Consider the following 15059-nt stretch of genomic DNA (forward strand, 5'->3'; position numbering starts at 1 on the left):
TAGCAACCCTTGTGGAGGCCAAGCATTATTCTCCCACCATTCCTCCATGCAGCTCAAGGATCTCCCCCTCCTCATTTTATGCTCACAACAACCCTGTGAGGTAGGTTAGGCTGAGAGACAGGAACTGGCCCAAGCTCACCCAGACAGCTTCATGGTTGTGTGGGGATTTGAATTCTGGCCTTCTAGGTCTCAGCCCAACACTCTACCTACTACACCACACAGCCAGACCCCCCCCCCCCTAGTCTGGAGTCCAATTCCCAGAAGCCCACTGGTTCTATGTTGAAGTACTCTTGAGACCCACTTGGTATGAAGAGTTGGGCCGCCATGTTCTAGAAGATTGTGCAGGCTTGTCCTCACAGCTTCCAGAGGTAAACTGCATGGTGATATTTAACTATGTTGAAACAGATCATTTGCATTCTCACACAAATGAGAAAGAGGAAGGATAATGGCTAAATAAAGTATCTTCTCCTACTTATCTAAATCCCTCCAAAAGATTATTGGTATAGGAGCTCCAGAGTGTCTGGTGAGAGCCATGTGGTTGAGCTGGAGCAACTAGCTCAACTCTCTCCACACACTGAGTTTTTCAGGTAGACCAGGGGTGGGGGGACAATAGCCTTGATTGCCTATTTCCTCCCAAGGTAAGGGGAAGTGACATGGCTAAGATGGCAGGACAGCTTACTCTATGATGTTAACCCCTTCCAGCATTAATTAGACTGAAGCATGTTGTTATATGAGATGTTGGTTATACGAGACTGGTTATCCCACACAACATGCTCTCATGCAACCCATGCACTCCAAGTGAAACCCATTTCCTGGATGATATCAACATTGTGTTTTGTGCCTGTGAACTCCATAGTGAATATTTTTATTAGAAAAGAAAACAGCCCAGTGTTTCAGCTTCTAAAAGTTGTTTTATTCAGCACGCTGTTACAGCTTGTCACACCGAAATCATCAAAAGGAATCTGCCAAAGTGCTTTTCCAGGCAAAAGGGGGCAGAGGGAGAGAAACAAAGAACCTCAAATTCACTAGACCAGGGATGGGGAATTCTGTGACCCTCTAGATGTTGTTGGATTCCATCACCCCTGACGGTCGGCCATGCTGGCTGGGGCAGAAGGCCATTGGATCTGGCAATATCTGGGAGCCCACAAGATTCCCTGCCCCCACACTACACAAACAACCAGGCACTCAGCTGTGAGGCATGCCTCTTACTGGAGGGAGGGTCACTCCAGAGGCAGCTGTGGCATGAGGGTGCTGGATCATGCCTTTGTGGGCACATCTGAGGATTAAAGAGGGCCCCTATGAAGCTTGCTTGGAGATCTTCCTTACCACATGGCTCTCCGGCAAAAACACAACAGTACTAACGGCCATATGGAACCACACCTCAAAGCTGGATCAGACTTCCCAGATCCTGTAGCCTACATCAGGAGGAAGACTGGGGCAGAGGGACCTAGAGTGGGAGTCAGAGCTGCTCTTAGGGCTGCATGTCTGAAGCATGGGCAGAAATCTTTGGGTGTGAGGTTGCATGGGGCTGTCTCTTTGTGTTTTGTGATGCTAAGCTGCCACCCAGACAGAGGCAGGCAACCAACCAACTGGGTTTAGGGGCAAGCTCCTTTGCAAAGCCAGTCTGAATTCACCGAATGCAATGGCAGAGTGACCATTCGGCCTGTGTTCTGCTTCACTGTGAAATGGCGTGTGTTCCTCAACCCAGAGAACCTTTCGTTCAACGTCAAGCTCGTCTAAGGAAGGAAAACATAAGAGTTAGTCTTGAATCCACACAGACATGTACTTGGAGATGTCAGCACACAGCACATTTAAAGCACACCTCCTCCCACCCACCCACACCCAAAAAGTCCTGAGAACAATGATTTGTTAAGGGTGCTGGGAACTGTAGCACTGTGAAAGGAAAACTAAGGTTCTTGTTATTCTTTGGAGGGGGTGGAATGGTGAATACACAGCTCTGCTGAACACAGATAGATTTAGCTTTGGAGACAACACATGTATGACCACAATCTTCATGTGAGTTCCTGGCGACCTTCAGCTTAAACACACCCTGCTCTGAAGTGAGAAAAATCCATCACACTCAAACATTCCTGCACGAAGCTGCCCATGGCAAGGTTATAACACAAAACCTAGAGATTCTGATGTGCAGGAATGGTTTCCTTGAGGGCATGTGTCATAGGGTACAAAACCCACCTTCTATATTTTGAAGCCCGGGAGTTAAGAGATGAGGAGTCCACCCAACCGCAGTTCAAGCTGGGGGTTGGACTGGAAGGGAGACAAGCTAATGTCCCCAGAATTGAGGGGAAGCTTGGCTAATTTCCAGGTTAAACGAACTCTTTAGTACCGCCCCCCAGGGCACCATTATGTGGGTCCTCTGAAGCATGAGAAAGCTCAGAAGGTAAGAACAGGGCTTTCCTCCCCACTCCTAAGTTCAGCAGGTGGCTAGAGGTGGCCACATGAACACCCCCTACCGCACCCCCAGCATAGGTTCAACTTTTAGCACAATTGAACTTTAACAAAAAGTCTTCAGCCAGATGGCATACAATGCTTTGGCAGTGGCAACTTATCATTTTCTTGATCAACTTATCATTTTCTTAATTACAAACAATTAAAAAGGCGGACAATCTTGCAAAGAAGTGTTGCCATTTAAACTGCTGGTTTGACGTAGAAACCCGAAAAAAGAAAAGGAACCAACTACCCAGATTCTGCTTCATATTGCCCTCGTTCTCCACCTCCCTCTATCCTAAGGTAGGATTAGGTCCAGTCGTGACCGACTCTGGGGTTGCAGCGCTCATCTCGCTTTATTGGCCAAGGGAGCCGGCGTACAGCTTCTGGGTCATGTGGCCAGCATGACTAAACCGCTTCTGGCAAACCAGAGCAGCGCACGGAAATGCCGTTTACCTTCCCGCTGGAGCGGTACCTATTTATCTACTTGCACTTTGATGTGCTTTCAAACTGCTAGGTTGGCAGGAGCTGAGACCAAGCAACAGGAGCTCACCCTGTCGCGGGGATTAGAACTGCGAACCTTCTGATCAGCAAGTCCTAGGCTCAGTGGTTTAACCCACAGCGCCACCCGTGTCCCTCCCTCTATCCTGGTTACAAACAAGAGTTAAGATGTGAAAGCCTTGCTATCACCTCATTCCCTTCAATTAGCCAGCTGCTCTGCCAGATGACATCAGTTCCTTCCCGCTTCCAATATTCCTGCTCCAAAAGCCTCCCAATATTCCTGCTCCTAACCTGGTTAGCCATAGCCCGGAAGTTGAATCTCAGGGGAACACCTTTGGGCTGGGAACGGCTCATCTTTTCTGGGTCTCTTCTCCCCCTCGGGAAGGGGTGCTTGGCTCCTGGCCTGAGAAATGCACACAGAATATAAAGATGCCTTCTTTCCATGGAGCGAAGGAGGAAGGGTGGAATTTGTTAATCTCCCAAACCTTCCCAAGTAAGAGATGCCGGAGTTGCGTCACCTATAACTTCCTCAGGGATCAAGCAGCTAAGAAAAACGAAACATCCCACCTGGGCACGGTTTCTGAGAGAGCAACAGCAGAAGTTCTGTACTTTGAGGGCAGAAGACCCACACTCTGGAAGATGAGCATTTGCCCAGTGGATTCTGGCCAGTCCATGAGGGCTGCCAGCCCCTTCCCACTCCATCTCAGGCACAGAACACATTGGCTCTGCCACTCCTTGGCTCTGGCGCCACCTACTGTTGGCCTCTTTGCCTTCCACCCTACCAGTCCCAATGAGCACCATCCACCCCTGCATTGGTCCAGAGGCGCAGAGGCGTAGCTAGGTGATCTTGCACTCCTGGCAGAACCATCCAGATTGCGCCCTCTACCTACGGACAAGTTAGCTCTTCTTTCCTTCTCTCCTCCAACACCCCCCCCCAATTCAATTCACCCTCTATTAAAAACCTTTCCTTATGAGGCAATAATCAATATTTTAATTTATTTATAGACATATTTATTGACATATTTCTAGCTAATTTTGTGCCCCCCTCGCCTATGCCCCTGGCTCTGAAAGGGGAGCTGGCTGCAAGTGTCACAGGCCTGGTGGGCCAGAAATCCAAAGCGAGGGCCAGTGTGGCACAGTTGTTGGAGTACTGTGCTAGGAACTGGGAGACCAGGGTACAAGCCCCCACCCAGCCAGGAGAGTGCTGGGCTCACTCTCAGCCCAACCAACCTCACAGGGTTGTTGTATGACCATAAAATGTGTGTGCGTGTGTGGGGGGGGTGGACTCTGCATACCACCTTGAGCAGCTTGGGGGAAAGGAGGGAGATAAATGTGTGAAAGAAAGAAAGAAAGAAAGAAAGAAAGAAAGAAAGGAAGGAAGGAAGGAAGAAGGAAGGAAGGAAGGAAGGAAGGAAGGAAGGAAGGCAAGAAGGCAAGAAGGAAGGAAGGAAAGAAGGAAGGAAGGAAAGAAAGAAAGAAAGAAAGAAAGAAAGAAAGAAAGAAAGGGTGACAGAGCAGGAAGGTGAGATGCACAATAGAGGATGGGCATTGTTTTCACTCAAGGCAACATAACGTACATGCTTGCTTGACTTGCTTGGGGGTTAGACACAGAAACGGTCAGCACACCTCCAGGATTGGGTTCTGGCTGCCACCTAGAGAAAGAGAGACAGGGAGAGGAAGCAGAGAACCAGACTCCTAGCAGCAGCAGGAGGAGGACTGGAGTGAATGGAGCACAGACTGATGAAGACATGCCAGCGTTGGAGGAGGTTGAGAAGGCTTCAAAGGTCAGACACTCATCAAGATCCAACTGAGGTGCCCTCTACAATTCTCCTACAAAGTAAGGTCAGTGCAACCCTAGAACCTCCCACCTGGGGAAAAACAGAGCAGGTGCTCTGGTTATGCCAGGAAGGCATATTGCCAATCCTTACTTTCTCTCCTCCACCACTGCTTTTTCTTCCTTCAGAAAATGGGGGTTCTTTCCACAACTTACCTCCTCCTCTTTAAAGGCTTCCCCTCCACATTGGACTTTGTTTGCTGTAAGAAGGAAGAGAACAACAAGCATGACAGAAACCAAAACTCCCAAAGCAAGGAGACTTGGTTCCACAGTATGGATCGAAGCTTAAAGTGGATTCTTTGTTTATTTTGCAAAATCTTAGAACCTCTAAACAGATTACAAAAAGAATAAAGTAATAAAATTATCAGTAAGAAACCACATTTGTTAAAAACTATTTAAGATCCTCTCCTCTGTCTTACATGATTATTGTAAGGATTACAAAGAAAATGTTTGTAGAATACTGTGACTACTTAGGGAAAACACAATGCAATTTTAAATCCGGTCAGTCTTACAGTTGCCCCTTTAAGAATGGGTTGCAGGGCCAACTGAAGCCAGAGGGCAGTGGCAACACATCCCTCACTGGATCACTGGGAGCCAATGAGGTGTAGAGGTGAGAGTGTCGGGTTGGGACCCAGGAGACCAGCATCAGCCATGAAGCTGAGTGGGTGGCCAGGGTTGTTGTTGAGATTGAATGAGGAGGGGAAGGGATGATGATGATGATGATGATGGTGATGATGATGATGATGATACCACACCCATCTGGCTGGGTTTCCCCAGCCACTCTGGGCGGATTCCAACAAATATTAAAAATACATTAAAATGTCACACATTAAAAACTTCCCTAAACAGGGCTACCTTGAGATGTCTTCTAAAAGTCTGATATTTGTTTATTTCCTTGACATCTGGTGGGAGGCCATTCCACAGGGTGGGTGCCACTACTGAGAAGGCCCTCTGCCTGGTTCCCTGTAACCTCACATCTTGCAGTGAGAAACTGCCAGAAGGCCCTCGGCACTGGATCTCAGTGTCCGGGCAGAATGATGCGGGTGGAGACGCTCCTTCAGGTATACTGGGCCAAGGCTGTTTAGGGCTTTAAAGGTCAGCACCAACACTTTGAATTGTGTTCGGAAACATACTGGGAGCCAATGTAGGTCTTTCAAGACCGGTGTTATGTGGTCTCGGCGGCCGCCCCCAGTCACCAGTCTAGCTGCCGCATTCTGGATTAGTTGTAGTTTCCGGGTCACCTTCAAAAGTAGCACCACATAGAGCGCATTGCAGTAGTCCAAGCGAGGGATAACTAGAGCATGCACCACTCTGGCGAGACAGTCTGCAGGCAGGTAGGGTCTCAGCCTGCATACCAGATGAAGCTGATAAACAGCTGCCCTGGACACAGAATTGACCTGCGCCTCCATGGACAACTGTGAGTCCAAAATGACTCCCAGGCTATGCACCTGGTACTTCAGGGGCACAGTTACCCCATTCAGAACCAGGGAGTCCTCCACACCTGCCCACCCCCTGTCCCCCCAAAACAGTACTTCTGTCCTGTCAGGATTTAACCTCAATCTGTTAGTCCCCATCCATCCTCCAACTGCCTCCAGACACTCACACAGGGCCTTCACCGCCTTCACTGGTTCTGATTTGAAAGAGAGGTAGAGCTGGGTATCATCCGAATATTGATGAACACCCAACCCAAACCCCCTGATGATCTCTCCCAAAGGGTGCATGTAGATGTTGAAACGTTGAGGGAGAGGACAGAACCCTGAGGCACCCCACAGGTGAGAGCCCAGGGGTCTGAACACTCATCCCCCAACACCACTTTCTTGACACGGCCCAGGAGAAAGGAGCGGAACCACCGTATAACAGTGCCCCCAGCTCCCAGCCCCTCTAGACAGTCCAGAAGGATGTTATGGTTGATGGTAACAAAAGCCACTGAGAGATCCAACAGAACTAGGAAACAGCTCTCACCTTTGTCCCTAGCCCGCCGGAGATCATCGCCCAGCACGACCAAAGCAATTTCAGTCCCATGGTGAGGCCTGAATCCCGACTGGAAGGGATCCAAATGGTCCACTTCTTCCAGGCGTGCCTGGAGTTGTTCAGCAACCACTCGCTCTATCACCTTGCCCAAGAATGGAAGATTTGAGACTGGGTGATAGTTGGCCATATTGGCCAGGTCTAGAGATGTTTTTTTTAAGAAGCGGTTTAATGACCACCTCTTTCAGCAGGTCTGGGAAGGCTCCCTCACCGAAAGAAGCATTCACCACCCCGCGAAGCCCATTGCCCAGCCCTTCCCGGCTAGCTTTTATAAGCCAGGATGGGCAAGGATCAAGGAGACAGGTGGTTGGTTTCACTCATCCAAGCAGCTTGTCCACATCATTGGAGGTAACAGATTGGAATTGATCCCATGCAACTTGACTAGACAGGACTCTAGCACTCTCCCGCCCCGGCACTGCTCCCACGGTGGAGTCTACCTCTTCCCAAATCTGAGTTATGCAAAAGCATTGCAGGAGATCTTGGGGTCCCTACTAGGCCCCGGTGACGAAGGTGGTTCCGATAAATTGTGAAGCACCTGAAAGAGTCTCCTGCTGCTGTTTTCTGCAGATGCAATAGAGGCAGTGAAGAAGGTCCTCTTTGCCGTCACCGTTGCCACTTGGTAGACTTGACGTTGAGCTCTGACCCATGTCTGGTCCAATTCAGAATGAGTTTTCTGCCACTGGCACTCTAGCCGTCTCAGTGATTGTTTCCTTGCCCTCAGCTCTGGAGATAACCACAGGACTGTCCGGGCTCCATGCAATTGGAGAGGGCACTCGGAGCCAGAAAGTCGATAGCCCTGGTTAACTCCGCATTCCACCAGGGAATCCACCAGGGAATCAGCTGAAAGGCCATCAGCATGGGATAAAACATCCCCTACCACTCTCTGAAAGCCAATTGGATCCATCAAGTGGCAGGGGCAGACCATCCAAATCGGTCCCACCTCCCTGCAGAGGGGAAGGGTCGCAGAGAAGTTCAGTTGCACTAGGAAGTGATCTGACCATGGCACTTCTTTTGTTTCACTTTTATTTACTGTCAGATCACCCACGTCACTAGAGGTGAACACCAGGTCTAAGGCATGTCCGTGACTATGAGTTGGGACAAACCTATTCAGGGACAGCCCCATGGAGGCCATGCTTTCCACAAAATCCTGACTGGCCCCTTGTAAGGTTGTGTTGGCATGGATGTTAAAATCCCCTAAGACAACTAAACTAGGTGTCTCCAGGAGAACATCTGATATGACCTGAAGCAGCTCGGGCAGGGAATCCTTGGCACAGTGGGGAGGTTGGTACACCAAAAGGAATCCTGTACCGCCCCTATTGCCCAACTTCCAGACCATGCACTCAGAGAGGTCTTCCCAATAGGGACGATGTAAACCACTTTAAGCTCCTTGGAGAAATGGTTGGGGTACAGATGGGGGAAAAAAATAGTTGTTGTTGTTGTTGTTTAGTCGTTTAGTCATGTCCGACTCTTTGTGACCCAATGGACCAGAGCAGGCACTCCTGTCTTCCACTGCCTCCCGCAGTTTGGTCAAACTCCTGCTGGTAGCTTCGAGAACACTGTCCAACCATCTTGTCCTCTGTCGTCCCCTTCTCCTTGTGCCCTCCATCTTTCCCAACATCAGGGTCTTTTCCAGGGAGTGTTCTCTTCTCATGAGGTGGCCAAAGTACTGGAGCCTCAGCTTCAGGATCTGTCCTTCCAGTGAGCACTCAGGGCTGATTTCCTTCAGAATGGAGAGGTTTGATCTTCTTGCAGTCCATGGGACTCCAGCACCATAATTCAAAAGCATGATATAAAAGACAATGAAGAACTCACCCTTCGGTTGAAGTTGAATCTGGATTGCCTCTGGAAGAAAGCTGGTCTTCGGTTTAGCTGGAAAGGCTGGTTACTGGGGGGAAATAAAAGGACCCTATATTAACACAAATTTCTGTGCACAATCAAGCCATAGATACTGTGGTAGATATGCCAGTCTCCAAGTGGCGAGACTCTGGGAGTGATTGTGCTTACGCAGGGCTCTGTTTCTAGGGAATGAAGGTCAGAGTAGGCTGTGGTGTCTTTAGTAAGTATGGCTACATTTACAAAGCATAGGACAGAGGGCTCAAAGCACTCACACCCCAGCAGGTCTTTCTTCCCCATTGGGGTTCCAGGCAAATCACAGCCTTACAGTTCAGCTTCCAGCATCAGCCAAATTCCCACACAAAACTCTGGCTCCTGTTCTTCTACGTTACAAGGCGATGACGTCGTGTCCAAGTAGGTGGCAGGGTGATCTGGATCCTGACCCCCTCCCCAAACATATAAAAATATGTTTGCTGAATTTGGAATCTCAGTTGAAAAATTGTTCGGCCATTTGCTACTTGATTTTGCAAATGTTCAGATTCCCCAGGATTGGGAGGCGAAAACTGACACCGTGTCCTGCAAAGTGGCCTGCAGTCACACACACTTTTGTGGGAACAGGGAAGCATAGGAGCCAGCTCCTAGGGGTTGAGGTCCCTTTGGCTCCTCCAATAAAATATTTGAGGGGATCGCCCCCTCCCCCCAAAAGTTGATGGGCATTGCCATTCAACTGGTGTGCATGTGTTGAGTTTTGTGATCAATGGGGCAGAGTAGGGCTTACCTCCCCACTCCAATATTTTATTCAGGTTTGCCCCCCTGCACAGAAGTCTACTCCTCCCAAAACCAAGCTTCCTTACCTTTGGGCGGTTGGTGGAGCAGCTCCTGCCCTTCGAAAGCGATTGACCCTTGTGGGATCCCTCTGCTGGGTACCGGGTGTTGTGCCATCCCTGCTCCCAACCAAGGTAGCATCTTCCTGCTGCACCTACAAATTAGCACAGTTTGCCTCAGGATTGGCTTCTTGAACATAAAGCATCATGGGCAGGGGAACACCTGTAGAAGCCCAGCCTTCCTCATCCTAGAGTCCGCCAAATGTTGTCGACTACAACTCCCATCCATCCTGTGCTGTCTGGGTTTATAGGAGCTGCCATCCAAAACTCCTGGAGGGTATCAGTTGGCAAAGATTGCCATAGTCCTACCTGTTGAGCTGAGCTGGGCCGATTTAGGGGGCTCATGCCTTTTGGCCCAAGGGCTGCTCTCCTCCTGGGACTGGTCACCCCATTCCAGAAAGGCTTCCTGTAATTCTGCTGCTTTTGAAACTCTCCTCTGAACCTGCTGGGTCCTAAAGAGACACACCATGCAGAATGTGATTCCTCGTCAATCCTCAGGTGTCAACAATTTATCATTAAAAACAATGTTTCTCTGCTATTTGCCACATCTGACTCTCCCCTGCCCCTTCCTCCAAAGGGGGATGAGTATGTGAGATTACCTGCACTTTTGCTATTGTATTATTAATAATAATATATCACCCTTCATCAAAAGATCTCAGGGCTGTTCACAAGGTAAAAGCACAAATAAATAGTTAAAATAAAAACAATAAAACAATAGCACCTCCCCCCACAAACACATTTAAAAGGCTGTAGAATATTAATCAGCCAGAGGCCTGGTTGAAGTTGGATCCTGGTCCAACTGCACTGGCTACCACCTAGTTTCTAATCCCAATTCAAATGCTGGTTTTTAATCTATAAAGCCTTAAATAGCTCAGGACTGCAATAACTCAGGGACCGCCTCTCTCCATATGAATCTATCCAGACCTTGCAATCATCATCTGAGACCCTTCCTTGTGTGCCTCCTCCATGAGAGGTCCGGAGGGTGGCAACTTGAGAATGAGCTTTTTCTGCAGTGGATCCCCACTTGTGGAATGCTCTCCCCAGGGAGGTCAAACTGGCACCTTTATTATGCACCTTTAGGTACCAGACAAAAATGTTCCTCTTCAACCAGGCCTTTGGCTGATTGACATCTGATGCCCTTTTAAAATATGTTATGGAAGGGAGGGGGGTTATTGGGTTGTCTTTGTTTTTGTGAACCTCCCCGAGATCTGCGGGTACAGGGCGGTATACAAACTTTAATGATGATGATGATGATGATGATGATGATGATGTTTAGGATCAGAGTTTTCCTTTTCCTAGATGGCTTGTCCCAGGTTGACAAGCCCCATCTGTCTATCTCCAACATGAAAAGACTATCTCAATTCAGGAGCACCCCTCCTCTGCAGATCCTTGTTCTCCCACAACACTACTGATCCCTACCTTGATAGATTATTTTCCCACTTCATCAAAGGCCCATTAACCATGAAAGGAGGAGATTCTTTGTTGTGCTGTATTCCTAGTTCTGTGCTCCAGTTTGAAAGAGCTGTGCTCAAGTCATACTGGGAGCCAGTTCATGCTATAAATCACTTAAACGTTTTGTCTCTTTTTATGTTCATTATTTTCATTTTAATATTCATTCATTCATTATTTAATATTCATTTTAATGTTCAATTTATGTACCCTCCTCTGGTCACCCCTAGCTAAAGGTACTTGCATGAAGCTGAAGGAGGGGTTGATATCTCAGGATGCCAACCGTTACAAAAAGCCCTACCAACTTATTTCCTGAATTTTGCCAACTCCCAAACCTTCTCTTCCTGCTATTGCTTCTCACACATACCTTGCAGGTTCCTTGGTACCCAGCCCCAGATTCGACGTCTTCTGTTGCTATAGGCTGGATTCCAGTTCTTGAGCGGCTGCTTCCATCTGTTTTCCTTTGCATTTGTCTGCCCTTTCTTGTTGCGCTTTATGATGTCATCTAAATTAGGGAAACCAACACACACAGAATACGTCAAGGAAATCTTCTCTTTTGTTTCATGTTGGCCTCCCAGCATTTTAACACAAGAGGATGGAAAGCTACCCTCAGTATGTGGGGCAAGGAGAGTGTGGCATAGAATACTGCTCTAAGGAATCCCAGTATTCCAAAACAGAATTCCAAAACAGAGGGTAGTTTCCAGTTGCCCTTAATAACTTGGGACCAGTTTATCTGCAATATGTGCCCAGTTGACCCCTTTGACCTGCAGAACTGGCACCATTACAGGTGCCACATAATACCAATTCTGCATTTGTAAGAAATGCATATTTTTGTGTTGCAGCCTCTACAGTTTGGAACTCCCTGCCTGCTCATATCAAGCAGGCACCTTCACTATACTCTTCAGCACCTGCTAAAAATATTTTTGTTTAGACAACCTAATCCAAATATGTAAAGTGTTGGCATGTGTTTTAATCTGGATTTATCTTAGGGTTGATTTTCTTTTAATTCAACTAGGGAAAATGTATTGCATTAAATGAGGCAAGGATAGCAGAGAGAGCAACAAACTGAATAGGCATGGCAATTTCTGAGCTGTATTAATAGCATTGTCTAACCAATATAGAAGCGATCAGTATGGCTTTACTCTGAACGCAAGGGCTCCTTACCTGGAGAACTGAGTTGATTTGCGTAATCATAGAAGCATAGGAAGAAGCTGCCTTGTACTGAGCCAGACCACTGATTCTTTTAGCTTAGTATTGTCAACACTGACGGGAACTCTCACTCCAGGGTAAAGGCAGAATTTCCTAGCCCTACCTGGAGATGCCATCAGAGATTGATACCTGGGATCTTCTGCATGCAAAGCAGCTACTCTGCCATTGAGCCAAGCATGATCCTTGAAGTGAATAATTACCACCATTCAAGAAAGTTTGAAAGTATTCAGAAGAGACCCCCCCCCCCCAAAAGCAAGTCCTTTAAGGGGAAAAAATGAAGGAAGCTGTATATCCTTCAGCTTGGGGTGTGGGGATGAGAGGAAGCCAGGAATTGGTTTTCAGTAATAGTATCAAACATAAACTCCCAATACTCAACGTCAGAGAGGGAATCATTAAATACTGGGTGCTGGTTATTAAGTTAAGTCTGATCAAATAACAGTGGATGCCCAAATGCCAACCCTGAATAACAGAGAGCACATTTTCAGCATTCCTATTTTCAGAGGGGGCTTTAGGGAGGCAAATTAGCCAGGCAAGCCAAGAGAGAGTGGAGAGATTTTCCTCTTTCTTTCATTGTAATTCCGTTGGACGGGACAGGGGCATATTTCCAGATCACTGACTGAATAAATGAGTGAGTGTGATGTTTGTGTGCACAAACAGATCTTGTGCCAAGGAAATGATGATTTGCATTGCCCGTCAATGCCATAAATAGACCAGGCATCACATCAAGCTTCTATTTTTGGAGAGGGCCAGTTTATCATGTCCGTGCTGGACTGTGGGGTTTTGAGCTTAGAAAAACTGCTGTGAGGTATGGTGAGGTGAGCCAAAATGTAGCTGTGATTTGAACCTAACAGGCTGCATCTAGATATACCCAGAGTAAACACACTGAAATTAATTAGAATGGCTAAGTAAGGGCCATTAATTTCAATTGGTCTACTCTGAGTAAGACTTAGCTACAGACAACCAGTCCACACTGAGCCATCTGCTTTTCCCTGATGGTTCCCTTCTCTCTGGATGGAGGAGGGAGAAGTGTTTGGGTTGAAAATAGGCTGTCCATGGTGAAAGGAGAGGGATTTACTGAGAAACGGAAAAAGGAGAGGAAGTTGCAGGGGGGGGGGTGTCAAGCAGAAGATGGGGGAGAAGACCCCACTTGGGTTCAACTAAGCCAATTGGCCTGTGGAATCAGGAATGGCATAGGTATAGACCCCGTGGGGACCCAACTTTGGGCACCTAAGAAGGCTGCAAGGAATTTGCAAACTTTGCCAAACCTTCCCTGGCCGGACATTTTCTGCGCCTCAGAGCCAGCCTCTCCCGCCCCATATACGGAAGGTATATAGTGCATATTTTTTGGGAGGAGGGGCGGTTCTCACCTGGAAGCAGCCCCCTCCACCCCAACTTTGAGAAGGGAACCCAGAGTGGATCTGGTTCCGCGGGGATAAAGGCTATGCGGCTCCGGAGCAAGTCCATGGGGTGGGGTGGGTCCCCGAGACGCTAGGACACACCCAACCAACACCCGACGAGTGTGGAGAGCAGCACCTACCCAGAGACAGATCTATCTCCTCAGCAGCCACCGCCGGCTCCGATCCTGCCCCAGCACCGGCGGCTTCGAGCATCTGCCCGGCCCCCGGCGCTGCCATGGCCTCTGAGGAAAGAGAGGGGTGGCGGCGGCCGGCCGGAGGAGAGCCCTCCGAGCTCCCGCCCCCTGGCCAGCTGTCCCATTCCCATTCCCCGGCGCCGCCACCAGAGTCGCCCCCGCCCGCCCGCCCGCCCGCCCGCTGCGGAGGCCGGCCCCGGCCTGTGGCGCGGCTTGGGAGGCGGGCGGGGTCCACCTGCAGACCCGTTCTTCTCCATGGCCTCTGCACCGCTCTCAAATCCCAAAACAGCCTGGATCACGCCGAAGGCAGCGCCGTGTGTAGTCCAGCATGTTGTTCTCATAGTGGCCGAGCAGGTGCTCTGTTGGGGAGGACCCGAGCCCGGGAGCAGCGCTCTCTTCGCCTGAGGGTTCCAGCAACTCGCATTCAGGAAGGTTACTGTCTCAGACAGTGGAGGTAGAGCACAGCAACCCTTATCTTTCTGCACCCCAAAGCGAGTGTTTCAAGAGGATAGGAAGCGTTTACTGGAACAGGCAGGCCAGTGACCCATCTAGCCATGTACCAGATGCCTGTAGGCATAGGAGTCAATTCCAAGAGTCCGAGGACCCTTCGCCATCCCCACCCTCATAAAATATTTGGTGGGCGTTGCTATTCAGATGGTGTGTGTACACCGCAACACGTTATCGATGATTCAGGACAGGGCTTATCTGCCCCCCCCCCCAATATTTTATTCAAGTTGGCACCCCTGCCTGCAGGAAACTTTCAAGCAGGCTCAACCAGTATTCACAAACATTACTGCTTCTGACCAGTGGCTAGTAACCAGAGGCAGCCCTTCCCATTTTGCCACCTGAGGCAAAATTGGAATTGCCGCCACTTGCTGTCCCTGCACCAGCACTTCCACTGCTGGAGAACATGGCATTCTGCAAAGCTACTCAGCACAAATATAATATGGAGAAGACCTGGCTTTCCAGTAGTACAGGTGAAAAGGATCTTGGAGTCTTGGGGAACCACAACCTTCACATGAGTCAACAGTGTGATGCAGCAGCAAAAAAAGCTGATACTATTCTAGGCTGCATCAACAGAAATACAGTGTCCAGGTCAAGGGAAGACATAATGCAGCTCTAATCTGCCTTGGTCAGACCACACCTGGAATACTGTGTCCAGTTCTGAGTGCCATAATCTAAGAAGGATATTGACAAGCTGGAATGTGTAAGTTCCACTAGGATCCAGTGCTGTTTTACATCCCACCCCCACCCCCGGCTCCAGGTGTGACACACCCATCGTTTG

The 15059-nt window shown here is 48.8% G+C and overlaps 1 protein-coding gene across 1 annotated transcript; it reads right to left on the reverse strand.

Annotated features, from left to right (window-relative positions):
* Positions 1–891: 891 nt before the first annotated feature.
* On the reverse strand, positions 892–13893 carry LOC309333386 (UAP56-interacting factor-like). Its single transcript, XM_081846834.1, has 9 exons — positions 13721–13893; positions 11342–11479; positions 9835–9977; positions 9496–9620; positions 8621–8693; positions 4937–4980; positions 4524–4598; positions 3238–3349; positions 892–1736 (listed from the first exon to the last, which is right to left on the reverse strand). Exons 1-9 carry the CDS (start codon positions 13815–13817, stop codon positions 1596–1598), a joined length of 948 nt encoding a protein of 315 aa, XP_081702960.1. The 5' UTR covers positions 13818–13893; the 3' UTR covers positions 892–1595.
* Positions 13894–15059: the final 1166 nt, after the last annotated feature.

The sequence above is a fragment of the Podarcis erhardii genome, assembly GCF_964252035.2.
Source record: "Podarcis erhardii genome assembly, chromosome: Z".
In the NCBI taxonomy this organism is placed as follows: Eukaryota; Metazoa; Chordata; class Lepidosauria; order Squamata; family Lacertidae; genus Podarcis; species Podarcis erhardii.

Coding starts and splice junctions, on each gene's coding strand:
- LOC309333386 (XM_081846834.1), bottom strand. CDS start 13,817: ATGGCAGCGCCGGGGGCCGGGCAGATGCTCGAAGCCGCCGGTGCTGGG. Junction 9,621..9,834: donor GGCCCAGCTCAGCTCAACAG/GTAGGACTATGG, acceptor GCTAATTTGTAG/GTGCAGCAGGAAGATGCTAC. Junction 4,981..8,620: donor GATTCAACTTCAACCGAAGG/GTGAGTTCTTCA, acceptor TCCTTCTTACAG/CAAACAAAGTCCAATGTGGA.